The following is a 25,864-nucleotide window of genomic DNA, read 5'->3' as shown; positions in this document are numbered from 1 at the left end:
TCAATAAAGTATTTAAGCCTTTTTAGTTTACTGAAAATATACCGTAGCTTAGGAAGTTCTGATTTTCTTGTGTGTTCTAAACAAGATGATTACTTAATGCTTTTGGAAAGTAAAAGCATTAGAAATAAGCACCTATTAACTTGCAGTGGGGTTCTGTGTAATAGATGAGACAGAAGCGTTTTTGTAGGTAACTGTCTTCTGACAGCTAATGCAACTTGAAAAAAATTATTTTTTTTTTTTTTCTTCCAGTGTTGGATTCTGCTGGCCTTGATCATTTCTTTTTTTTTTTTCCTCTTTTCAGGGACATGTGAAGTTGGCTAAATTTGGCCTCTACCATATGACTGCTCAAGGTGTTGATGTTGATTTTCCTATCGGGTAAGGATGTAGCTCCACGATACAAATATCTCAGGGATGCATTTTTGCAGAAAATACACTTGTTTTGTGGAATCATCTTCAAAAAAGTGTTGTATGCACAGATTATATGTTGCTGTTTTAATTCATATCTGTTGCATACACTCCTTAGACTGAAACTTCTGATAATGTCACTGAAGAGGTTATCACCTGACTAGGTGAAATTAATGAAAAACAAAGAATGGGTACCATGCAAGCATGTTACTTTAACTATGTGATGTCGGTCCTTATTGCCTAGATTTGCCTTCAAATGCTGGTAGTTCCCTGTGACTGGGATTCTGGAGGTACAATCTAATTTCAAATTTAGGAAAAAGCACAATCAGTGCTTCGCTATTGCAGACCATTATAGCCCTCTTGTCTCTTTATCATTTTGTAATTTATTTTCAAGTGAGCTTACTGTCTAGCCAAGGTGACATGCTTTGTTGCAGTGTTTCCTTGCCACTTTTTGGTTTTTTTGAGGTATCACGTTGTTTACAATTGAAATACTGAGCTGATTCTTAAAGACGTGTCCAATAGAAGTAATGATGTTTCCCTTTGAAAGGTGATTTCAGATTTTTTTAAGTATTATAATGAATTGTTGACAGAAAAAGTGATAATGTTATTTTTAAATTATCTAGCAGCAGGTAGAATATATTCTCAACACCTTTTGTTTCTTTTTGTTTCAAAAGTTATTTGATGGGAACGCTGTCAATGGAGGGGAATACTGCCACTGCCCCAAATTCAGGTCTAGGATACATTTATTTAATGTAGTAGTGCTGAAATTCAATATACGTTTTCTTTGAGATATTATACTATCTTGAAAGCTGCTATTTCCTCTCACAAAAAGACAGAGCTAGTGATTAAGATTTGACCTTTTATATAGTAGGCACTAGATATTTTGCAACTGGATTGAAACTTTCCTACAATGTGTAGTTTTTTACCGAATAAAATAGAACAAATCTGCATTGCTATGAATTCTAGTTTCTCAGAATGCAAAATTATTTTGATTACTGTAACTGAAAGGTACCTTTTTTTTTTTTGAACAGACAGGATGTTACTTAATGTTGCTGCATCTTTCTAGGTACCCATCATATCTGGCACCTGAAGTAATTGCACAGGGAATAGTCAAACCAAGTGATCATACTCAGTGTGAGAAGCCTCTGCCTTCTGGCCCTAAATCTGATCTGTGGTCTCTTGGTATAATATTGTTTGAGCTTTGCATGGTATGTAAGAGGATAATTCTCTTGATTGTGATGCTTGGGGAACAGTTACATTAACTTGGTTGCTCTTAAGTATGGGGTTAATGGCACTTTGCTTGCCACTCGAGTCTGAATATCAGACTATGTTAGCATTCCTACCTGGACGGTATTGGTGGTGATTCAGGTAGTAGGTTGCGTATTGGCTTGATGGGAGTGTATGTGTTAACCATGAAGGGCAACTGCCTGTTAACCCACAACGATGTGATAGCGTGATTGAATTCTTAGTGAGGAATAGCTTCTGAACCAAGAAGTCTCTCTGGATAATTTTTTGGTTTAATTGTACTTTTAAGCATGAAATAACCATTGCAGTCATGCTGTCATTCTCCTTGGAAACTATGAGAAACTAATAAAGTTTCACGGAGAGGAAGAGAAAGGAGACTGCCTTATTGCCAGAGTTTAAAGAGCTTCTGTACAGAATTGAGGGTTATTTGAAAATGCTTATTTGACTCTAGAAGTTGAAATAAATTATGACAGCATAATCTTTACTATTTGTATATGTTAAACTGGACTTCTTTCATTCAAAGACAGCAACATTCTGTAGGGAGGTATGATCTAGCAAATACCTTGATATTGATATTTAGTCTTGTTATATAAGATAACTAGATTGTCAGACAATTGCATGGTCAAGAACCTGGTTTATATAGTGATTAGATGAGGACATTGGAAATAGTCGCCTTTTGTATATTCTACTCTTCTATAAATTTGCATGGTGTTCATAGATCATTATTTATTCTCTTGAATAAGTACATTTTCTTAAAAATACAATAATGATATTTCTTGAAACACTTTTAAAGGGACTTTCAAATTACTTTTCAAAAGCACTGTGCAATAATACGAGTAATTAATTACCTTTGTGCTCACATTGGGGGAAAAAAAACCAAACCAGTTTTTGAAAGCCTGTTACTGAATTAATAATGAACCTGTAGGTTGCTAAGGCAGCTTGGGACTTTTTTTTCTCCTATTTTCTTTTAGTTTTGCATTTGTTCCAGTTAAGAGATGTTATAAATGATACATTTTTTCTTTTTGACGGAATAAAACTGTTTTTGCTATAGTTGGGGTAAATAATGTTTTCCTTTCTAACAGATAGTTTTCTGAAATCTAAAACTAAAGTGTAGAAGCTTATTTCACTGTCTTTGTATATCGATGGGTGTGTATACTATCTAAATATTTTTATGTAGTAGCATTCAACTGTTGATTTGATTTTGTTATTCATTTAGGGGAGAAAATTATTCCAGAGTTTGGACATAGCAGAAAGATTGAAATTTATAATTATGTTAGGTAAGTAGCACAAAAATCAATTTTTTTTCAAGTTTCCAAGCAGTTCTGTAGTTAGAGCTTTACAGGCTAGTCAGCTTGTGATGTTCAGACCTAAGGTACTTTGCCTTTGTCAGCTTTCATCTCCAGAAATAAATAGACATTTGAAGCATGGTTGCTTGTCTAGGGAAGGTACAGAGGTGAGTGCCAGGAAAAATAACTTAACAGAAGAACTATGAGTGTGTTAGAGTAAGGGCAAACTATAAAAAAACATGCTCAGGAAAGATTGTCGTTTTGATGATTGTTTGTTGTTTGGTGTGGCGGGAGGTTTCTCAAATGAGTTAGGAATTGTATGACACTAAAGAAAAATGTCCCTGCAGTAGCAGTGGTTGTATACCGAATCCTGAGCAGGGAGAAGCAGGACTCAAATAGGAAAACAGAAAATAAAAAGAGAGCTGAAAAGCATATTACTGGATCCAGGGTTTTGTTTCTGGCTTCACCTACAGACTATAAAACATTACTGTAGACATGGAATTTGTGCTTAATGTAGATGAGTCTGGAAGTGGGACTATTTTGTGTCTTTTAAAACTAGATTTCTTGTGCGGTTTATGTATAAACCGTGGAGGAGGAGAAGAGTGTGAATTTGCAATTTGAAACTTTATCAATAAGTTATTATCCAGAGCAGAGCGTAACGCTGTTTAAGTTAGTTACTGACAGTAGAAGCATCTTTTTCATTTAGCAGTTAGTGCTTGGGTGCTGAAATTCTGACTGTTTTGGTAAGTGATTTGTTAACAAAGCTTTGCGAAGCATTTTAGTCCCCTTCAAGTTGAATGCAAATTATTGATAAACTTTATCCACTGAAAAACATTCATGTCCTGACTTGGGAATTATTTCCTTAATAATATGTTGAAAACAAGTTATGAAATACTGCTAGTATTGTCTGCAAGTAACAACAAAATGAAAATTACTTTGAACTTCTATATGCAGGTATTTTTAAGTTCTTTCAGGGACTTTTTTTTAATAAGTGGAGAGACTGTTTTAATTTATTTGGCAGAGAGTGACACTCTGGATTTACTAAGCCTGCAAAAATATTTTCACTGTTAAATTAGATGTGCTACTTAACTTTCTTAGGCTTCAATTTTCTGTCTGCATAGGTGATAATAATAGTTTTCGTTTCTAATTTTGAGAATTCACTTTCAAGTGATGTGGCAATGTAAATAAAAAGCCAAAGTTAAGTGCTTTTAATTGGGCTAAGGTTTTATTTGATATCCTGTTCAATTGGTATCACTTTTTCATAGTCTAACTTCTTATTGTTCTGTTTGTTTTTCAAAGGCTGTGTAGATGATATTGTAACTGTATTGGCTGAAGAACATGGTTGCCTTGATATTATTAAGGTTTGTGGAACTAGTTTGCTCTTCTATGCTGTCTTACCCAAAATATTTTATTATTATTGCGTAGTATTTCACTCTTTTTTTTAACTTATTTGGTCACTTGATGTATTGCAGTATAAGGAAAAATTTTGAAGTCTAAACTACATATCTAAGATCCTTTCAAATATACTTTCTGGATAGTTTAATAAGTTAATACATTTTCTTTAGAGTCTTGGGAGTTAAGTATTTTTCTTCTAGAAATTTAGTCTTCTGTGTGGTCCACTTTACACATTCTGATAATGTAGGTGTATACAGTTCAAGTCCTCCCCACCCCCAAAATTAATCACTGAATTTTAGTGTCTGTATATCTTGAGACATTGTGTAAAAGGATTAGCAGAAGGCAGTTTTGAGGTACTGCGTTGTTTCAAGCTAGTTACAGAATATCTACATTAAAAAATAAAAAACCGCATACATTGGAAATTTTTCAGATTTTCTTTTTTTTTTTTTTTCCCCAAAGCGAATGCAGGGTTGGGAGGTGAGAAGAGTTACTTCCCCAGCATTTTGGTCTGACGCAGCTAACCTCATATGTGTAGGTGTGAAGTTTTACTGCCCTCAAAGGAATAGCCTGTGTGTTAAAAGTTAAATATGAGCTAAGTGGCTTGCTGAATTAAGACGGTAATAAACAGACCTCCTCCATATTTCTCTTGCGTTCCAGGACCTTTCTGAAAATATCATAGCTCTACTAAAGAAATGCCTTACATTCCAACCTTCTAAGAGGCAAGTATTCAGTCCAAATGCCTAGTAATCTCTGCTGGGATACTATGAAATTAGAAAACCAGTTGCTGAAACTTTTTTGAAATACTGAAGATTTGTGCTACCTATAAGAAATTCTTGGTTTTGTTGCTTTTTAGTATTTGAAGGAAAAGAATTGGGGAGAGTGTGCAAAACGTTGAGACTGAATCTGAGTATTTTGAGGAAAAAACTATTCAGGCATTTGTAGTTCTGAGTTCATAGCTTTTACTGATTCCCTGTCTGGAAGTTGGTGGTGGTTACTATAGTTCTGTTGTAGCCAGAATTAAGGTTGCTTTCTTCAAATATTTTCTTTCAGAGTACTTTTTCATTATGTCAGTCCACCACAACTCTCTTCTGAAAACTGAAGTATGCTTTTGTTCTTTAATCAAGGCTTTACATTCCATCTCTGCTTAGAGGAATTAAAGGGAAATTAAAAAAATCGTTGCTATGTACATTAAATGAAAGTGAGATCTGAACTTGGGCTATAAACAGACTATGTGATGTGTTATGCATCATGAATTGAACAAAATTGGTAGACTTTTTACTGATAAAATTTCTGAAATCCAATATAATTTAAAATAACTTGCTAATATTTGTTACTGGGGACGTTTCTTGCTGAAATGAACATTTTTGGAATCACTTTGATCTTAGTGTTTTATTCTCTTTTCTTGATTCAAGGCCAACTCCAGAGGAATTGCTGCATGACAGTTTGTTCAGTGAAGTATCCTCAGTATATCCTCTTTTCCACAAACCTGTTGGTCTGTTCTCGTCTTCTCCAAGGTGTGCTAATTTAACGCTTCCTGAAGACATAAGTCAATTATGTAAAGGTAAAAGCAGGTAGTGGGATAAATGTCATTGGAAGGGGAAGGAAAATAAAATGTTTTTGCATTTTCTTTGAATACTTTGTTGGAGAGAAACAGTTAAATGTTACCATACTACATTCTGTGCTTCAATCTCAGGGAATAAATAGTTATTGTTAGTATTCAAGTCCAACTTGGAATATCAATACCATCTTTTGCCTTTAGAATTTGGACATGTGCATCTACAAGGTAGTTTGGTGGGTTTTTTTCCACTAAGGTGTGTTGTGAATTGATAATTGAATTCTGCTGGATCGTAGTGTGAGATGATTTTTGGAAGTACTGGAAAACTAAATCATTGTGAAAGAGGTCACATTCTAGCACAAAAGACAACTTTTCTAAGTTTAAAACTACAGTATGCTGAAAGCGTTACCGCTCTTGAGTCCTCGTTAACTTTTTCTTGTGAACTCAGATATTTCTGTGTGTTTAGAAAATCTCATTATACAATTTTTGGAGACTAAGATTTTATGCCTTGTTAGTATGGATATGGTATATGAAGGGAAGATAGATAACTCCTCAGTATGTATCACTAGTTTCTTATTTTTACTCTTAGCACTGTGTTGTGTACAAAATAGTGCTTAGGTTGTGAGGTTTTTTTGGGGTTTTCTTGTTGTGTTTTTTTTTTTTTTTAAAAGACACACAGGAAGCAAAAGTCCACACTTCAATGTATTTATCTAATTGGTTCTATTTTCTGGCACAGAGGCAAACTGCAGAAATATTTGCTTTTTTCTGACTTCTGCCCATCTGTTCTTTCCTTAAATCTTCCTAAATGCACTTACAAAGGGAAGATCGCTTTTCCTCTAACTTCACAGTAAGGTCTAGGACCTTTCAAGCATAATTGTTTTGTTTGTTTGTTTGTTTTCAACAATATGTGTTTAGAGTGGTAGGAAGAAGTACAAGCTGCCTAAAAAGCTGTGAGTCATTTTTATGTGGTTTCTTCTAATAGACGAAGATAGTGATTACCTAGCAGAAAGATCAATTGAAGAGGTTTATTATCTCTGGTGTTTGGCTGGAGGAGACTTGGAGAAAGAACTTGTCAACAAGGAAATCATTCGATCAAAGCCACCTGTCTGCACGCTTCCCAAGTAAGGAAGGAAGAGCGCTTTAAGGGAAAGGAGGATGGGTGGAGAAGGACAGTGATTCTGGGAGAACATTTTGGTTTGATTTTTAGTTTCAAGGTCTGTATGTGTGAAAAATATTGAAAATAGTGTTCTTGAACAGCAGGAAATCATGTCACTTCCCCTCTTACCCAATTTAAGGCATTATTTGAATGCCTTATAGCTGTTGCCTACCTGCACTTCATATTGCTTTCTGAAATTTGAAGAAATGTAGGTGAAGTGCAAAATACTGAACTGGAAGTCCCTATTTAGCACACTTGCCAGTAGCATTAGGTTTTGGTAAAAATGTCACTCTGTGTTTTGACAGCATATTTGTAATTGTAATTGAATTTAATACATTCTGTAGCAAATACTCATATTCTGAATTCCCTTTCACAGTGCAGGAGTGCTGAATGGTCAACTCAATTACTCGGCAGATCAGCTGATTACATTTATTTTTTTTAAATGCTTAGTTTTATGATTTATAATTCTGTGACAGCATTTTAGTCATTAGTACTTTTCTGCTGCACACATTGCAATTTTATGTAGTATATTCTTGTTTTAATCCTACAGTCTGATCTTAATAAGCATAATTATGTGTCGATATAGATCAGTTTGCTGGTTCTGAGTTTTTTAAAACACATGAAGTCAGTGTACAGCCAAAATGCAGTACCGTTTAAAAAAAAAAAAAAGACACAGCTAGATTTTAAGTGATATTTTGGTGACCAAATTAGTGTGAGATTTTGAGGAAAAAAAAAAAAAAAAAGACGCAGCTAGATTTTAAGTGATATTTTGGTGGCCAAATTAGTGTGAGATTTTGAGGATTGCCTATTTCTGTACCCATAAGTGAATGCATGTGCTTTTGAATTATGAGGGGAAAACGTTTTTCCTCATACCATCTATCTTGAAGATGAGGTATTAATTTCAAAAATGCAATCTAACTCCATCTTCTAAGTGATACTTGAGAATGTTAGCTTAATTTCTGGAAATCAGTTTCATGTTGTCTGCTTTAAAAAATCACCACATAGACAATTTGTGTATGCTCTTTCTTTCATGCATTTGTATCCTTAGATGGACTGCAACAGAAAAGGTGTGGGTCAGACTTTTGCTTGGTTGTTGTCATGGTGGGAAATGACTTTCATAGGACAATAATGTTTTATTTTTGCTTCTCACAGTAAATGGCAGTCCTGGTCTGTGCCAGGTCAAGTAATAAAAGGGAATATTAATCCCATATCTCATTACTCTTCCTTTGTGTGCAAACCAATGTTCTAGAAAACCTAAAATGTGCCTTTTTACAACAAAAACTGTTTGAATAATTTAGGGTGATTTTACATTCCCTTGATAGTAGGTTTCATGCAAAACAGAGTCAATACAGTATACTTCTAAGAGCTAGTATTTTGTTTTAAAGAGGAAACTGATTGATGTAAGAATTTTCTTTTTTTCTCTAACTCAAGTCTTATGTTATAAAATAACCTGATTTTTTTTCCCCTTTCTTTTGAAGCTTTTTATTAGAAGATGGTGAGAGCTTTGGGCAAGGACGAGATAGAAGTTCCCTCCTAGATGACACAACTGTGACTTTGTCTCTGTGCCAACTCCGAAACGTAAGAATATAGTGCACTTGTTCTTATGTCTTCATTGCAGAAACATTTGTTTAAAGGGAATGTGGAACAGCAGCTTAGAACTACTGTTCCTACAAATGACAGTGTTATTGATTCCAAGAGAAGGATTCTTGGCACCTGAGTCAGATTCTGACTTATGCTATTAAATTACTTTGCCTGCAAAAGCTTACTAATTATGATCTGTGTTCTGTCCCTTCATCTCCTTCCTGTGTCCCTCCCTTTACTTATTTTTGTTACCTGCTTTGTTCTGGTGTAGCCCAAATAGTTCTGTAGTACCTGATGTTCTCCACGTTTGCTGAACTAACTGGACAGTGAGTGTCTTCTTGCATTCTTTAATTCCTGTCTGTAGGTGGCTCACAATACTCAAAAGAAAGATTAACTCAATTCAGTTGCAGCTCCTTAGAGGCTTTATCCTTAAAGTTGGATGCCGAGTTTCCAGTAGTTAATTACGAATCTTTGGAATAGATAGCTTTTAAACAACTAGTTCAAAAGATCACTTCAAACCGTTTTGCCAAAATGCAGTAATGCACTTTTCTTCCATCTTCAGTGGAAAAATCAACATATGATAACTCGTAATTTTGCCTGATGTCATGATCAATTACAAGATTTACCGCATGTCACTGAAATGTTAATTGTTCATGTATTTTTGCACATGTAGAGCTTTATTGCTGTAGAATTAGAAATTTATGCTGCACTGTTTGCAGCTTGCTTTTTATAGTAGCGAATGCAATTCTGTCACAGTCTTTATAAAAAACCTTTCCCTATGATTACAGAGGTTAATACAGACAGGAAGGTGACTCCTGAAGTCTTGATCTCTTATGTTAATTTTTGGGGCAGTGTAGCAAACACTGTAAACATATTTCTTCAGTAGAACTTTGCATTACTTCACACAAATGCATGAACACAGACCAAAGAACTGGGTTATTTTGTTTGCTTGGTTGGTGGGGTTTGGCAGGTGGAATGGAGGTTAAAGATATGCAACAGCTGTTTTAGAGGTAATGCACTGCAGCTTCTACTGTTCTTCCTACAAAAGGGCAGCTTTTAAGGCTTTTTTTAAGCTTTTTAATCTGTAATTTCGGATATCACTGCCTACTTCTATAAATACAGCAGCAAATAAATGTATACTGAAGTTTCATTTTGGGGAAGATGCAAGCCTGAACCTTGCAGTGTTAGATGAAATAAATTTCTAAACGTATGCCATTCTTCAAACACCTTTTATAGAGCAGAGTGTGATGCTTATAATCAAAGAGGATCGGTACTGAATGAACTGAGAATGAACTGTTCTGTCAATCCCAGGAGGAACAGGCTGTGTGCCGTATGCCTTTAAGTCAGGGATTGAACTGCAAAACAGAGCACTGCAGGGAGGATGATATTAAACATTAATCACGATGCACCAAAGATGTCTGAAAACTTCAGGCAAAAGTCCAGGCGTGTTTGTCTGTCACCTTTCCAGAGAGTGTCTGTATTTCTGTGCAGCTTTCAGATGCTGCTACTAAAAAGAACTCAATTTGCACAACTCTTGAACTGATTAAAAACATAAAACCAAGTTGTGCCGTTGCCTTGTAACTACTTGGAGAGGAAGTCCATGTAGAAAAATGAGCAAAAGAAAAAGAACTATGTAATACTGTTGATCTATTAATCCATAGCCCACAGAAGCTATTTTTTGTGTGGAAATAGGTTTGTGAATGAGATGAGCGTTATCTTTAGGCAGGAGAACTTCTATCAATTCAAAAAGCCTGCATTAGTGAAAGGTTTTTGTGTTAAAGTCTGTATGTTTCTTTGTTGATGGGGGAGTGAGCTAATGCTCAGGTCTCAAGGTAAGCTACTAAATTTGGCAAATGAATTGCTAATTAATAGTTTCTGTATTCCACTACATATTTCCACTTGAATTCTGAGCAGCATTCTGGTAATGAGTTATTTTTATTCTTTATTTCAGAGACTGAAAGATGTTGGTGGAGAAGCATTTTATCCATTGCTTGAAGATGAGTAAGTGTGTGTGTAATTTTGTACATATATAAGGGACTGAATTTTCAGTTGTGAAGTTTGAGTGGCACACTGCATAGCTAGACACCATGGTCTTCCAAAAGCGAACCTAACGTGTCCTTGTCTGGCTCTTAAAGTCAACAAGAGCTGATAAGTGCTTTGCACTGGTGGATTTAGGGCCCTGATACCAAACTGAGAATCCTAGCCTCTTTCTCTGTTCTGGAAATCAACTATTTGTACTGAATATTCAAAATTATCCATTTATGCTTGTTTCTGACTTAGAAATGCATCACAGGATATTCATTTTTTTCACAGTGATTTGTATTTCTTGCTGTTCACTTCTACTATCCTAACTCTTTTTCCAGCCAGTCAACTTTACCTCATTCAAACAGTAGTAATGAGTTGTCTGCAGCTGCTAGTCTTCCTCTGATCATCCGGGAGAGGGACACAGAGTACCAGCTAAATAGAATTGTCCTGTTTGACAGGCTGTTGAAGGTATGGAATCTCACTGATGCTGGATAATTGGATTTGGTCTATTAATTAGAGGATTTTTAAAGGACCAAGTAATTGAAAAAGGAAGCAGAGATACAAGAGACCACAGTGGGAAGGGGGGAAGAAAACCCTGCAGAAGTATAAGATGACTGAAAATAAAAATATGAGAAATAGGTCTTTTCGGTAGTGGTGAGTATAAAAGTAGATTTTAAAGTACGCACATGAAAATAGAGCTGCTGCTAATACCTGTTATTTACTGAAGAAAATACTTCTGCATCCTTTATTTCATAACAGACTAAGCTATTATAGGTATAAATATGCCTGTAACATTTCTGCATTTCCAAGCAGTAAGGTACTTGGAAACAATACCAGTCTTTTCTAACGTGGCATTGCTACAGTAATACGGGGTTTATACTGAGGAGGGAAAATGCCAATCCCTAATTTACATCTATGCAGAGAGATGTATTCTTGCTTGAGATTGAGAGAGTGCTGGTGCACATCATCAAGTGCAGTACTTCGGAAGGTATAAACTAGAAATGTTTAATAAAACAAAGTTGAATATGGAAAGAAACATATAATGAAGAAAAAACTTATAATAAAAATTCAGATTAGTAAATTTATATATCCAGTATATACCAAAGCACATGAATACGTTTATGAGGACTGGGTATTTTAACACTGAACAGTAGTCCTCCATGCAGGCCTTCCGGTTAGAATTGAAATTTACTTGTTGTAAAACTTGCCTTCACTGTTCAGGCTGACAGCCTTTGTCCTTTTGGGGGAAAGACTGTCCCAGGATTGGGATTTGAATTGTTTCAGTTGTATGGTAACATTTTTTGCTGTTAATCTCTTCTCTTTGAAGGCCTACCCATATAAGAAAAACCAAATTTGGAAAGAAGCTAGGGTTGACATCCCTCCTCTTCTGAGAGGCATGACCTGGGCTGCCCTGTTGGGTGTTGAGGTAAGGGTAATGGGAGGACATTTGCAGAGGTTGCAGTACTGACTGGGGAGGGAATGGGATAGGAATGGGATTGACCGGGAAGCTGGAATGGATTTGAAGATTTGGCAGGTAGAATTACTGGAATTTCAAACAAAATGAGTCATAAAATTGTGTGAACAAAGACAAGTCAGACAAAGTTTCTTCTTGTCTCTAATATTATTTGATTTCAGAGAATGTATGTAAACTTGACTGCCTTTAATTTCGATTATGGGGTGGAAAAGTACTACCCATACAGCCAAAGTCTGCTAGATTGTTTAAATACAATTGGTAGTTAAAAGATTTTTGGGGTATAATTTTTAATGTTTTTGACAAATGCAGTTAGAATCTTTCTGCTTCAGTTAGCAATAGTTGGGCAAAACTGGATGAAACATATTAAATGTCTTTTTCTCATCTACCAATCAATGCACTTCCTCCAAAAGCTGGAGAATAAATAAATTAAATGTAACCCTGTTGGACAAAGGACTAGAAAGGAATGTCCCGGAAATGAGGAGTCCTCACAGAGATTGCTTGACTACCCAGCTTTTGCATCTAGCCTACTTGCAATCTGCAGTAGTGCAGCAAAGAGGTTCTTATAGATAACACATCCCAGGTTATTTAGCATATTTAGCTTAGGACGTGATCTACTGAGTACTTTATAATATGACCAAAAAAAAGCTGTAAAGGTAAATAACAACTGCTGGTCAGGGTTGTAGTGTGCTTCTTGGGAGAGGAGTCGGTTCTCATGCTTCATCAGCTTACCGTCTGTACAATTCAGGTAGTGATTCCCTATCCCATAACATTAAAGTGGACTTGTTAGCATGCCTGTCTTGGGATTTGTGCAAGGACAGGCTACTTAAGAGTAGTGTGTATTGGTAATATCAATATTAATTAACAGGCAGCTAGATTCAGTGGCCTTTAAGAGATGATGCTAAAAGCCACTTGCCAGTGGCTGAGGTGAGCACTGAATTTAAATTGAGAGCATCTCTTAACTTGAAAATGGAAAACTGTATCAAGTACATAGCTTTGTGCATAAACAACTGAAAATCATAAAGATCGTACTGAGGATGTCTCTGTGTCCTGAATTTTAACAGAATAAAGATGGTTTTGTTAAAATTCAGCTGTCAGAATTTTCTGTGCTTTGGGAAATTTTTTCAGGAAGAAAAAGTTGCTAAGTAAAACACCTGACAGAAATAGTTATCCTCTGTATGTCAGCGTGTACAATGTAATATGCATTTATGTTAGAAAGGGGTTTCTAAAGTCAAGTATTCTTCTTCCACATTTAGGGTGCCATACAAGCAAAATATGATGCCATTGATAAAGACACACCGATTCCTACAGACAGACAAGTAAGACTTACAGTGTTATCAAATATTGTCACTTCAAGTAATGCAAAGATCTTTTCTACCAGTTGCAGTTGTTTGCCTGTCACAGCAGATGTGACTGATACTACTAAAAGGATTCTCCTTGTCTTTGCTGTAGCAAGAATCTTGCAAACCAGATAGGAACAAGTAGTTTGACCCAAGTTATGTTGTAACACGTGGAAAGTGAAATCTTCTTTTACTTCAGAATCACTGTTTCTATAGCAGCAGCAGGGTGTAGTGAACAATATTACTGATGTATTGTTAAAAGTCCTGTTTTTATCAAATGTTTGTTGTGCCTGTTGGACCTTGTACCAGATAATGCTGAGTACCCTGAGATCCTGTAAGGTGAGGTTTGCTTCACAGAAATGGGTTCTTGAGAAATTTGGTTTTCTAAGAAGTCTTACCAGACATAAAAAGACATCACAAGCAACAGCTGTTCCTTTCGGCTGGGTGAAGCAATATTTTCCATCAAATTGGGTCTGACGTTCTGAGAACTCCGATTTGATTATCCTTTAGAGCAAAGTGAATGTTAGCACCTGAAATGAGTCCAAAAGTTGGGTCAGAAAAAAACTATAACTGTAATCTGCTTTCTGCCTTTTTCGAGGGTTAGAGCCCCTTTAAAAATACGAATCTGGAAAAAGATGTTGTCTCTATTTTTAATCTTTATCAGGGCTGTTAGAGTCCCCTGTCCCCTTTCAGTTTTGGTTTTGAGAGTGATGGAGGAAGTAGATGGTGTTTATGATGGTGGTCTGACCTGTGTTCTTTGGCTGACTTCCACCGCTAGTGTTGCAAGATTGCTGTAGTACTACCTCGCTTATCCTGATTTCTCTTTGTATGCTTGGCTGTGGTGCAGATTGAAGTTGATATTCCTCGTTGCCATCAGTATGATGAATTGCTGTCATCACCAGAGGGTCATGCAAAGTTTAGACGTGTATTGAAGGCCTGGGTTGTTTCCCATCCTGATTTGGTGTACTGGCAAGGTGAGTCTGACTAGTAGGCAAAGTCAGATAATTAACTGGAAAGCTATGACTGCCTTAAAAATACCTCCCCCTCTTCCCCCCTACAGTGTAAGCTTTTTCTGAGTGCCTTCCTTTCTGTTTCTTTTGAAGAATGAATGTGGCTTATTGCAAATTTAGATCGTAATAAGGTACATTTAATTTGTAATGCAAAATTGCCCCACTCTTTCTTATATATTTATCCTTAAGATTCAGTCACTTTATTAAAAAAAACAGAACAGTCTGTTGCTTACCGTTCAGTTCCAAGGTAAAACTGCAGAAGCTACTGAGTTCATTCTTGGGATGGTAAATTGCATTTCTTGGAAGCCTTGACTTCATTATAGTTCAACAATTTGAAGTCCTGTCTGTTTTCATGCCTTGATTTCATGGTTGTTCTCAGCATTACGTGTGAAGCTTGACATTGCAGAATTATAATCAGTACTAAATATGCAAATTTTCATGATAAATTGATGAATTTATCTTGTGTGTTACAATAAATAAGCTCTTTATGCCATTTTTTCACGGCTCTTCTTTTTAGGTCTTGACTCTCTGTGTGCACCATTTCTGTACTTGAATTTTAACAATGAAGGTGAGTACCTTTTTCTGCGGGGGGTGAAGGGGAAGCACAGTCTGTCAGATCATCTGTGTCTAGTTGTAGACAGATGTGAGTGCACCCGCTTATAGATGGAAACTTTCTATAGCTGCAAAGGAAATTTAAAGCTTTTGTTGCCACGAGTCAAAAGAAATGGTTGTTTTTTGAAAAGTGTATGTGATGTACTGCTCTTCAAGCAGGGGCTCAAACCCCGTGTTTATTGCCAAGTGCAATAATGAATATATACTAAAAAGCACAAATAATCTTGATTATAGAAAAGCGAGAAATACTTCTCTAGTACTTGTCTTTTTCAGTGAAGCTGTAGTTCAGCCTTGTTTAATGTGAATGAATTATTTGTTAATCTGTTAACCTGTCAGACTAGCTTTGTTCGGAAAAGTTGGTGATGGTCTTAAATGCCTGAAAGCTTCTCAGATTGTCTTTGGATATGTGGCCTTTATCATCTTAGTATGAATTTTGTTCAGAATAGGTCTAGTCCAATCTCCTATTCTCTCGCACCTGGCTTTCTTATATAAAGTCTGTGTGTGGGAAAACTAGTTTCTTAGGACAATGACTCTTCTTACACCTACTGTGCATACGATCATTTTTGTGTATAGATTAATTTAAGTATTTATGCTTATTACCTGCTTAATAAGGAATTTTTTTAGGTGTACTTATGTTTTTACCTCTGTATTTGCATCCGTTTTTCTAATTCTTTCAGCTCTGGCATATGCCTGCATGTCTGCTTTTATCCCCAAGTATTTGTATAATTTCTTTCTGAAGGATAATTCTCATGTTATTCAAGGTAAGTAAGTCCCTTTATTTTCTTGTAATTCTAAGAGAAGCAGAATTATTTCTGGATATATAAATCCACCTTTTCAAGTGGCTGTAAAATTGGAATACAATTAGAATCACACTGTAGAAATACCTATTTCTTTCAAAAGTTTTATTTTACATGAATAAGAACAACAGCTGTGCAAGAAAAATAGGAACAAAATAAATGGGTAAAGATTCAGGCAGGAGAAAAATCCCAAATGCACACACACACAAAAACAAACCACAAAAACCAAACTGAAAAATGTTCTGTGTAATATCCAAGGTAAGAGTCAGTTGATCATGCAAAGTTGTAAAATGAGGAAATAGTGTTTCCAGTGTTAGATTGTAAAGACCTACCCTTCAGGTGATCAAAAGCATTCTGTTACAGGAGCCGTCTTGATAATGAGGGGAAAATGAGGAGGAACAGTACAAACTAGGGACTCCTTGGAAAATGGAAATTACGACATTCACATAGTTAGGGATTTGAGGAGAATTTCTTACTGAATTGAAGATAGTATCATTCAATACGTGACAGGAGTTGGAGAACCCTGAGGAATAATGCTCCATAGTTCAGTCTTCAACAACCAAAGTAGTGTAAGCGTTCTGTGCAACATCTGGCATCATCAAGGACTCGGGGAGACTGGACCTTTTAGGATTCTTTCAGTATTCTGATTTAAACCTTTCTAGGTCCTATGTCAAACACCAATGTGTAAACACAGTTTTAAAGGAAAATTCTATGTAATTTCCCTGCTTTATTGGGCTGGAAGAAAGTGTTAAGAATGCATCATTTAACTGCCTACTGCAATTTTAGCTTCTTAGCTTCTTTGTGTCTCCCATGTAGGGGCGGATGGGAGGAATCTTTCGAACTGCAGAGTTGAACATACCTCATTTCTGAGCTTGTCCTAAACTTATCAGATGTATTTCCTTACATGAAACAGGAAGCAAGAGCAGTTAAAGGGCTTTGGGTATGGAATGCGCAATTATGTAAAACAAAAATTCATATAATAAAATTCTAACCAACAGCAATTGGCTGGACCTAAGCAATTTGGTTTTGTGCAGATTTATGTGTTTTCAACAGGCCCTTAATTAACCATGTAATCCCACACAGTAATTATATTTTATGAGATTGGCTAGTCAAATAAAGATGGTGTTTATCAACCTGTAGTATATCTGTAGAGAACCATCATGGGCACGAATCTTCATTTTCAAAAATTAATGTGCTTCAGGGAAGCTAATTGTGAAATTGTTTTCATTAGCATATGGCTGAATATGTAAGAATGTATAGGATTACTGGTTTGCTATACCTGACTTGTGATTACTGGCTGTTTCATGAAATAAAACTGATGTAAGATGGACCTTAGAAATGCACTTTTTAAAAATCATTACCACGTAGTGTGGTATGAATTTAAGGCATGGATTCAGTTATGTCCCTAACTTGTACGCATGTGAATAAGAATAACTTTGGCTTGAAACTGAGAAAACGTGAGAGATGGGAGTAGCTCCAAAGCAGTTTGGCCTTGGTGACACAAAACTCAGCATGGGTCTGTTTACCCACTTAACTCCCCAGCTGAGTGCTGCCAGGGCATCTGTGGCATAACAGAGATGCGGTATCAGAGGGGAGAGGCTGGCACTCCGAAAAATGTCAGAAACCTCCAAAGAGGTTTATTGTGCTGTGGCTTTGTCTTTGCAGCTTGAAGCAAAAGTTGTGAAATTCTGAAGTAGGCTCAAGAGATCCTAATTTTTATTGCAACTTACCTTGGACAATTAGGCATCCTTTCAAGTAGAATTTGCAGTAGGACTGTGGCTCGTTTCTCTTGTGTTTTCACGACGAGATTATTGTTTCTCAGTCTTCCTGAGGCAGAATTAGCTTTTAAAATTTCCAGTCCTAATAGAATTATTTTACAGAGTGATTGTTCTTAACTTCCTGGCTTAACCTGAGAGGGGCTTGAGTGCAGATAATCAAGATTTAAGTAAGATAGGAGTCTATAAACAACTGAATGTTTAGACCAACTTCTGTTCTTAAAGGTGTCTGTGCATGGAATTATCCCAGCAGAGCCACTTCTGTTCTTAGCAGTGGAATTGGAGTTTAATTTTGCCACTTCAGTGATGAAGACAAACTGAGTAATAGGGAATTAATTTGTTCTCCCCAAAAGAGACAGTGGTGGGCATCTAGTCCTTACAGTAGACTTTAAAGGAGTCAATGGCAACTATGGATGGCTAATTTGTGGAGCTGTGTGGACGTGGTGTTTGGGGTCTTATATTTGGGGACAGTAGTCTGTGGAGCATTGAGATGTCAGCATGTTCTGATCTGGGAGCAGGGTTCACATTCTCTGCCTCTCTTCCTCCCCTTAACTAGCTGTCTGGGCCCGAAGTACTGTCGTCTTGGGAGCATGGAGGAAAAGGAATTAGCCATCTGTTACAAAATTGCAAAGTTATTGCTTCTTCATCTTCCTTCTAACAAAGCATATGATATTGTGGACAGAACAGAGAGAGAGAAATCTGTGTCTGTGTTCTGCTGTCTGCTTCTCTTCCAATTAAAAGCAGGTGTTATTTAGACAAATTAATGAAATTGTACCCATCAGCCTAATGTGCTGTGCTGAAGATGTAATAAATTTCATCTTTTACAACAAGTATTTCTCTTTATCTGTTGCAAAAAACACAAGTTAAGATGTTACTCATCATGGAAATGGTAACCTTAAAGCCTCAACTTTCAGGTTACAAAATTTAACTTCGTAGACAAGAAACCACACAGAATGTAATTTAAAGAGTATAAACTTTGTGTATCACTGAAACAGTTTGGGTCTTAAAAATTCTTGGAGAACAATTTTGTTCTGATTTGCTTCCATCGGTATCTTGTGGCTCATACTTATACTGAAAAGTCTTTAACTTTGCATGTCGAACATACATCACAACCTGAGTATGAACTAAGTAAACCATTGTTGAAAATCCAAACTGAGAAGTAGTAAGGAAAAGAAATGAAACATTTCTTCCTCTGTATTGAATATAATACAGACAAGGAGGACAGTAGTGGTATTCACTTGCTGGTTTATTGTCGGTTTAAAACAAAAATTTAAAAAAATATTGTTCTTCCTTTTGTACAGCTGTTACGCACTAGCAGCATGTGGTGGCTTGTGGTTTTGACAATGATCTTGAATTTGCTTGTCATTTCAGAATACCTGACGGTGTTTTCCCAGATGATTGCATTTCATGATCCAGAGCTGAGTAACCACCTTAATGAAATTGGTTTTATTCCAGATGTAAGTGTTAAGGGTTCTTGTAAGTATTGTTGAAAGGAAGTAAAAAATGGAAAATGAGGGTGACTAGGATAAGGTGCCCTTCCAGGCTGCTTCAGTAGCAGTTTGACATAAGTGAAACTTTCAGATTAATAGACCTTTCGGAGTATGCTGATAAATGATAAAGTTTTGTTGTTTTACGTGCCTCAGTCCTTCCTGTTCTGTTGGCATGGTAAATACAATAAAAATACTACTAGTCACTTTGTTATAACTTACAGATTCATCTTAAAAGATGTATATAATTTTATTTTTAAAGTGTGGATTACTATACAAAAATTAATGTGACCATAAATCACTAATAGCAAAATTTCTGCAAATTAAATGCCCTTGGTAAACACAAAAGACACATCAATTTGCAAGTAGTACAAAAAATACATGCAAGTGATGGTTAATCTGTAGATGTCAGACCTTGGAAAATGCTTAGCAGTCATTTGTTAGTCTGTCAGAAACATTGGACAAACGCGTAACTTGTGTCTAAGTTTTATGCTTTTATTGGAAGAAGTCTGTAAGATGGAGGAAAATGAAAACTGAGAACAGAGCCAAAATGTAGTAGAGAGGGAGGGCTATGTTGGAAAAAGCAAAACAAGGCCACCTTTACACCCTCACCTTTAGCTATCACTGTAAATAATGAAGCTTTCCTCCTTTGTTTAGAGAGGTATGTATGGTCCAGAAAGCCAAGTTAATACTCTCTAAAAATGTTTGTCTGCTTGCTATAGCATTATTGAAGTTTATGACTAATGTTTCTTAAAAGTAGATTGAGGCAAGGCTATAGAGAGAACATTGTTAATTGGTATGGTCTATATCATGATATATTTGACATTTAGAAATTTGGTAATTACAGGTTGGTCGTAAGAACAGATGATGACTGAGAGGTCAAAATGGAAGAAGGAAACTGAAGTTGGGAGATGTTGATGTAGAAATATAAATTTCATAAATAAGACATTTATATGCATTTCTTCTATAAGTAGTATAAAACTTATTTCATCAGAAAAGCCTTATACTTATTATGAAATGCTTTAAGTTGAAGCAGCAAGGCCAAGTCTCTGAAGGTCACTAGTACACAATTCCAGGGTGAATTTGTGTGTCTTTGGGACTGGTAGATACTCATTGTCACTGTTTACAAAGATTGTAATGGAAAAGCAGATATATGCTCTCATTTGTAGAGGTGTTTTTAATGTAATAATGTTGTCCATGAGTGATACAAATTTAAAAGATACTGTGGCATTAAAATGAGCAGATGAGAAAACCAGCCTATTGCTTTATAGAGAGAGATGTTGGAGAAGGCCAAATGTATTGCTGATGGCCCACATCTGAAGAGGACGGATGGGAGGAAGATGAAGGGAAGTCAGGGAGAAGGGAGAAGATTCATCTGTAGAAAGCCTAAATACTTGGGGGGATGAAGGGCATAGGTAACAGCCACATTTAAGATCTTCAGGCAGAATCAATTTTGCAGCATCGCTGTGTAAGTGCACTTGATATTTATTTGTTAAAGGCTGTGGGTGACCAGAGCAATTCCTCTGTGTATTGTCCAGGATACTAGTTGCCACTGAAGAGGGAGAGATGTAATTCCCCTGACCATCTTACAGGTCACCGTTTCTGCTTCTAACCTATGTGAGAGCTCTGTTAACAACCCATCTTGAGTATTACCTGATCTTTCAGCAGCTCCTAGTGTCTGCTTATATAGTTACAGTTCTCCACTGAAAACTTTCAAGGTGCAAGTCAGATGGAGTAGTTTAAAATCACCTGGTTTGTTACATTTTAGTTTGTGTTGTGCTAGTCATTGGACAGCACATAGTCAAATGTGAGCCTTGTCTCTAAGTGTTACAGCTTAGAGATGATTAGGTAATGTAATAAATAATTACAAAACAGAGGTATATTTTAAAAAAAACCCGAACAAACAAACCTTGCATTGAATATAAATGCTAGTTCTAAAATTAACACAAACCTCTGAAGAGAGGTTGTCCTTTCTAAATCTTTTTTTTTTTTTTAGAAGTAAAAGTTGTTCTGCCTTTTAGATTAGTGAGAGAGGTGATTTTTTTTTTTTTACCTGTAACAAGACAGCACAGGATCCGTCAAGGTGAAGGATATGCGCTGTAGTAATGAGATCTGAACCAGAGTTTTGTGCTTGAGTACTAATCCTATCAAAGTAAACCCTGATTAATCTTTCATCATTGAAACGCAGACTCCGCTGCAGGAAAGATTGGGTTTCCTGGCACCCTTCTCATTTGCTTTGGGTCACGTAGCTCTTGGAATATTGAACACTGCTGAAGCTTGAATAGTAGCGAATATTGTTAGCTGATGTGGCGCCTGGATTTAAGTACGTTGCTGTGGCTATGTGATTTACATGTAAATGGAGGGATATATACGATGAATCTTACAGTTCTTTGTTCACTCTCCCAAAGTTTATAATCTCCCCCACGCTATATAATGCTTTATAATGCGTTCTATATTTTACTGAATAATTCTGACATCAACAGCAGACCATTTTGAACTGAAGAAAAACAAGGAAGCGTGCTACATTACTGAAAGGGTAATTATAGCCATAAATTATTCTAAAGAGCTTTCAGCTGCAAATTATGGAAGCTAGGCACAGTTGTCAGCTGGCCATTAACAGAGATGACAAAGTCTGGCTGCAGTTATTTAATATCATTGTACTGGAGCTGCTGTCGTAGGTAGATACCTTAGCTTGGTTTTGGTGATACACGGGAGGTGTCAGTAAAGGGCTTCATCTAACTGAGAATTAGAAATCCTGTGCTTTATCTCTGTCTGTTCTGTTACACGCTTACCTAGTGGTGAATCTGAATGAGAGGTTTCTTACTGGTAGTTTTATCTTCTGAGGAAAGTGATCGTTCTTCAAATCTTGTTTGTGTAGGTGCATATAGGTGGGTAGAACCTAATATGAAAAGTTGGACTCAATCTGGATTCTCTTTGCATCCCTGGTCATCAAAACATTTTTGCACATTTTGGTGGCATTTAAATATATGATTAATTGTCTAGGCACCATATAGACTTGAAACTAAGTATGTGTGTATGTATTTTGAAGACAGAACATGAAGGTGCAAGATCAGGGGTTTATGCAATAGACTATTTCAGTTGGAAGGGACCCACAACAGTCATCTAAGGTTTTTTGTTATCCATCTATAAATTATTTTTATAACGCTGAAGATGTGACAGTTTACCAGTTTAAAATAATACACTGCCTGGAATGACAGATGGTGAGGTGAGGATTCTTCTATAAAGGATTGCAAGAATAATAATTATTCCTATTGTGTTTGTCATCTTTAAGACTGTAGGTATTTAACCTTGGTCTCAGCTCTGTAATTCTGAGGTGTGGAGGGTGGATTTTCTTAAGAGATTTTTTTGAATTTTCTGAGAGGTTTTTATTAAACTCAAGTGTTATATACATGCATAAGGAACAAAACTTGTGAAGAGTGTTGGCATTTTTGATGTTTTGAAAATTCAAACCTTCAATTTTAAGTTGCGCTTGTATTTTACTGCAAAGCAAAATGATAATTACGGCGTTGCTTGTCTCAAGCTCACCGTAAAAAAACGGAGTATTGGTTTTAAAGGCTCTTATTTTCATGTGGCTTATTCTCAGGCAGTTCCAGCAGTTCAAATGCTACTTTGATGAAACTTTGGATATGCTTTCCAGCTAGGGAGAGTTAATTGTCGGTCAAACCCACAACCCCATTCTGTTTCAGTAGCGAAGGATTGAAACCCTGTTGAAGAGAGGAGCAGGGCCCGCTGCTGTTCCAGGCGGTGGTTGCTAGGGGGCAGTATTTACTAGGAATACGGGACAAGGGCCGGCATCTCCCTGCAAGAATTTGGTAGGATATTTATTTGAGGACTTCAAATCAGGACAGTTCTTTTTGTCCATGTTTTTCAGTTTGACTTGCATGGTGGAAGGATACCACCAGTGTTGTGACTTTTCTTTGCTTGTTTATTAATAGTAATCATAACCTCTTCAGGTTTACCAAGACCTCCTTGCATCTATGAAAATCAGACGGAAAAATCCCTTCAATAAAAACTTGCCTGATACCTTCTACTTAAATAATTTGACCTACTTTTCATGTCATTGGTGATAGGTTTGATCAGGATGGTTTAGAGCAACGTGGTTCTTTGTCTTGTGGTTACCTTTTAATAATTTGTTCAATGTTTCAAATATTGTGTACTTTCTTGTGTAGTTCAACATAGATGCATACAAGAGAGAGGTAGTTGTGAAATTAGGAGAAAGTGTGGATCTGCTTTGGTAAAACATTTTCATCAAATATATGAAAAGGAGGAAATAATTGCTTTTAAATACCAAGGAAGTAATGTAGTTCAAAATTACATCGACATACTACGTACCTCCAAGCAAAGAGGAACCTCAGGCTATTAGGCGTGCTTGTTTTGCTACTGCATGGAAAGCAAGATATTGCATACAAACCAGCAGGTAAACAGGCGTTAGCTGATCACAACCACTGTAGGGGATATTTCAGCGAACAGAGTATATTATTCTTTAGTAGAGAGCCATCCAGTGAAGGCATGGCAAAGATACACTCGGGGAAATAGCATGGATGTATTATAAGATGGAAATGGTGATAGAAATGGATTTGTTTTGGGTTTTGAACCCTTAAAATTAACTGGTGGGTTGGAGGCCAAGCTTTATAAAAGCCTCCTGAAAACTGAAAGTGGTGAACAGGCTGGTCATTGCAGCTTTTTTAGTTTTATGAACAGTACAGTTTAGATACTATCAGATGCTCAGATGAAGACGTAGGAATAAAATTGAGAGAGCTGTGCTAAAGGGCCTTTCAGCAAATGTGTGCATCATTTAGTCAGTGCCATAACCCAGTTAAGAGTTTATGGAATAAGTAGTAATTTATTAACATAATATCAATTATACTTTCTGCTTCTCATTTGCTTACTTCCAGGGAAAGCTTAATAGGAGGACTAATTTGCACTTTTTATGAGCTAAAAAGTAATATATTAAGCTTTATGTCTAACTGTAAATCTTCAGAAGTGGAAAACAGAGCACATGAGCTATGCAACGGAGTAAAATTTAACAATGATCGTTACACTTTTGCATTCCTGATTTGTGGGGACTTTCTGTGCAGTTCAAGGTTTCAGGAAAATAGATTCTGTTGCCTTCAACATGCTAAATACTTAATTGAAAATTAGGAAACTCTTAAGGTGTGATAGATGCTTAGCTGTTCTAATGCATACTGAGTTTTCTCTGTATGATGTCATGAGTATGAAAGTTTGCAGAAACTAAAGGTTTTCTGTAGCCATTGCAGCAGCACAAGTTCTTAGACAGTCTCATAGTAAAGTGCTGAAGCAGCCTCAAATTCAGATGACACCTACCTTTAAAGGGCACAGTAGAAGAACATAAATGCTTGAGGTCTTAGTAACGGACACTATATGCTTTTGAGAATGCAGCCGTTCTTACTGCCTTTCACTGACAAGTATACATTTTAATAAATACCACCATAGGAGAAAAAGGTAGATATGGTTAATTTTTCTGTTGGAAATTGTGATTTACGCTTTTAGTTATATAGAACCAGGTGTTTTTTCCATATTCAAAAAGATACATTGAATCAAGTTGTTTTATGCTTGTTCAGGCATCCTTCACTAATTTTCACTTAACGGTATATATATGTAAGGTAAGAACTGTGAACAGAGCAGGGGTTTGAGTTCTTTAAGACTTTGGGGGTTATTTTTTGTAAACATAAGCCTAATAAGGATGGTGGTGGTTTTTGTTGTTGTTTTCAATACAGTATCACAAACTAGTAATTTGAAAGAGATGAAAATGGGGGCCTAGGGGTGGAAAAAGTTTCTCTTGAGGGGCTAAAAGTTGTGTGATAGTGGTTCTGCCACTGCAGTTATTTCCCATTTTAAATACACTCATGCCAAGCTATGCAATTTGTAATGTAGTCGACAGTTGTCACAAACAACTTTAGCTGTTAAAATGTTTTTTTTGTTCTCTTCCCCCCATCACCACCTTTTGCAGCTTTATGCTATTCCATGGTTTCTTACAATGTTTACACGTGAGTATGCATTCTTTTTCTCTTATTAAATGTCTTATGTTTCTTAAGCATAATTTTTCTCACTCTTTCAGCTAAAGCCTTCAGAACTGGTGTGATGTGTCGATCATTTAGTAGGTGGCTTGTAATTTGCAAGGATGTGTGTTATGGTTTGAGTCTCAACAGTGCCTGTCAGATACTTTCTGCCCTGATTTGACAATAATTAGCGTTTTCTTATTTTTTTAAAAAAGTATTATATTAAATTTGAACTGGAATATTTTACACATGCAGTATTGTGGGAGTGCACAAAGGAACCTGTTATCTACTGGAAAAATATATAATAATAGTTAAACCAAAACCAAACCTCACTACTTTCCCCTGCTCTCACCCAAATAATGTGAGAGAAAGAGTAACTTTGGTTTTGAAGACCAACAAAAGAAGCTTTTTTTATTACACTTTGACATATTGTTATTTTACTAGCACTAGTTTACTCTGATATTTGTTCATATATGTTAGGAACAAAAAGAACTTGATAATTTGCTGAGCTTTCAATGAAAGAGTTAATAAAGCAATAGAAAGCAATTAAAAATCTTCTTTCCTAAAAGATCTCTTCTGATTTGTTTTTTTTATGTCATGTCAAAATTGGCAGACTTTGAATTAAACAAAAAGTGGTAGGATAAAAAGAGCTGATGGATTATTTCTCTGATGAAATATCAAAG

At 36.2% G+C, this 25,864-nt stretch overlaps 1 protein-coding gene across 3 annotated transcripts in view; it reads left to right on the top strand.

Moving 5' to 3' along the window:
• The window catches only part of TBCK (TBC1 domain containing kinase), a 97,664-nt gene that overhangs the window by 26,413 nt on the left and 45,387 nt on the right, over window positions 1–25,864 (top strand). The window contains exons 4-20 of one of the 3 annotated variants that reach the window (XM_009695050.1): window positions 302–375; window positions 1,472–1,613; window positions 2,867–2,927; window positions 4,236–4,297; window positions 4,989–5,050; window positions 5,744–5,892; window positions 6,869–7,007; window positions 8,521–8,620; window positions 10,575–10,624; window positions 10,987–11,116; window positions 11,976–12,074; window positions 13,376–13,438; window positions 14,307–14,433; window positions 14,987–15,037; window positions 15,759–15,842; window positions 19,025–19,110; window positions 25,133–25,169. In XM_009695050.1, the coding sequence (XP_009693352.1) occupies window positions 302–375; window positions 1,472–1,613; window positions 2,867–2,927; window positions 4,236–4,297; window positions 4,989–5,050; window positions 5,744–5,892; window positions 6,869–7,007; window positions 8,521–8,620; window positions 10,575–10,624; window positions 10,987–11,116; window positions 11,976–12,074; window positions 13,376–13,438; window positions 14,307–14,433; window positions 14,987–15,037; window positions 15,759–15,842; window positions 19,025–19,110; window positions 25,133–25,169 (1,516 nt within the window). The remainder of the gene's footprint in view (window positions 1–301; window positions 376–1,471; window positions 1,614–2,866; window positions 2,928–4,235; window positions 4,298–4,988; window positions 5,051–5,743; window positions 5,893–6,868; window positions 7,008–8,520; window positions 8,621–10,574; window positions 10,625–10,986; window positions 11,117–11,975; window positions 12,075–13,375; window positions 13,439–14,306; window positions 14,434–14,986; window positions 15,038–15,758; window positions 15,843–19,024; window positions 19,111–25,132; window positions 25,170–25,864) is intronic. The other 2 variants (XM_009695051.1, XM_009695052.1) reach the window with 2 other exon arrangements.

Source organism: Cariama cristata, unplaced genomic scaffold (assembly GCF_000690535.1).
Source record: "Cariama cristata isolate BGI_N322 unplaced genomic scaffold, ASM69053v1 scaffold4882, whole genome shotgun sequence".
Lineage (NCBI taxonomy): Eukaryota > Metazoa > Chordata > Aves > Cariamiformes > Cariamidae > Cariama > Cariama cristata.
Note: the sequence above shows the minus strand (reverse complement) of the source record. Positions and strands in the feature narration are given on the sequence as shown.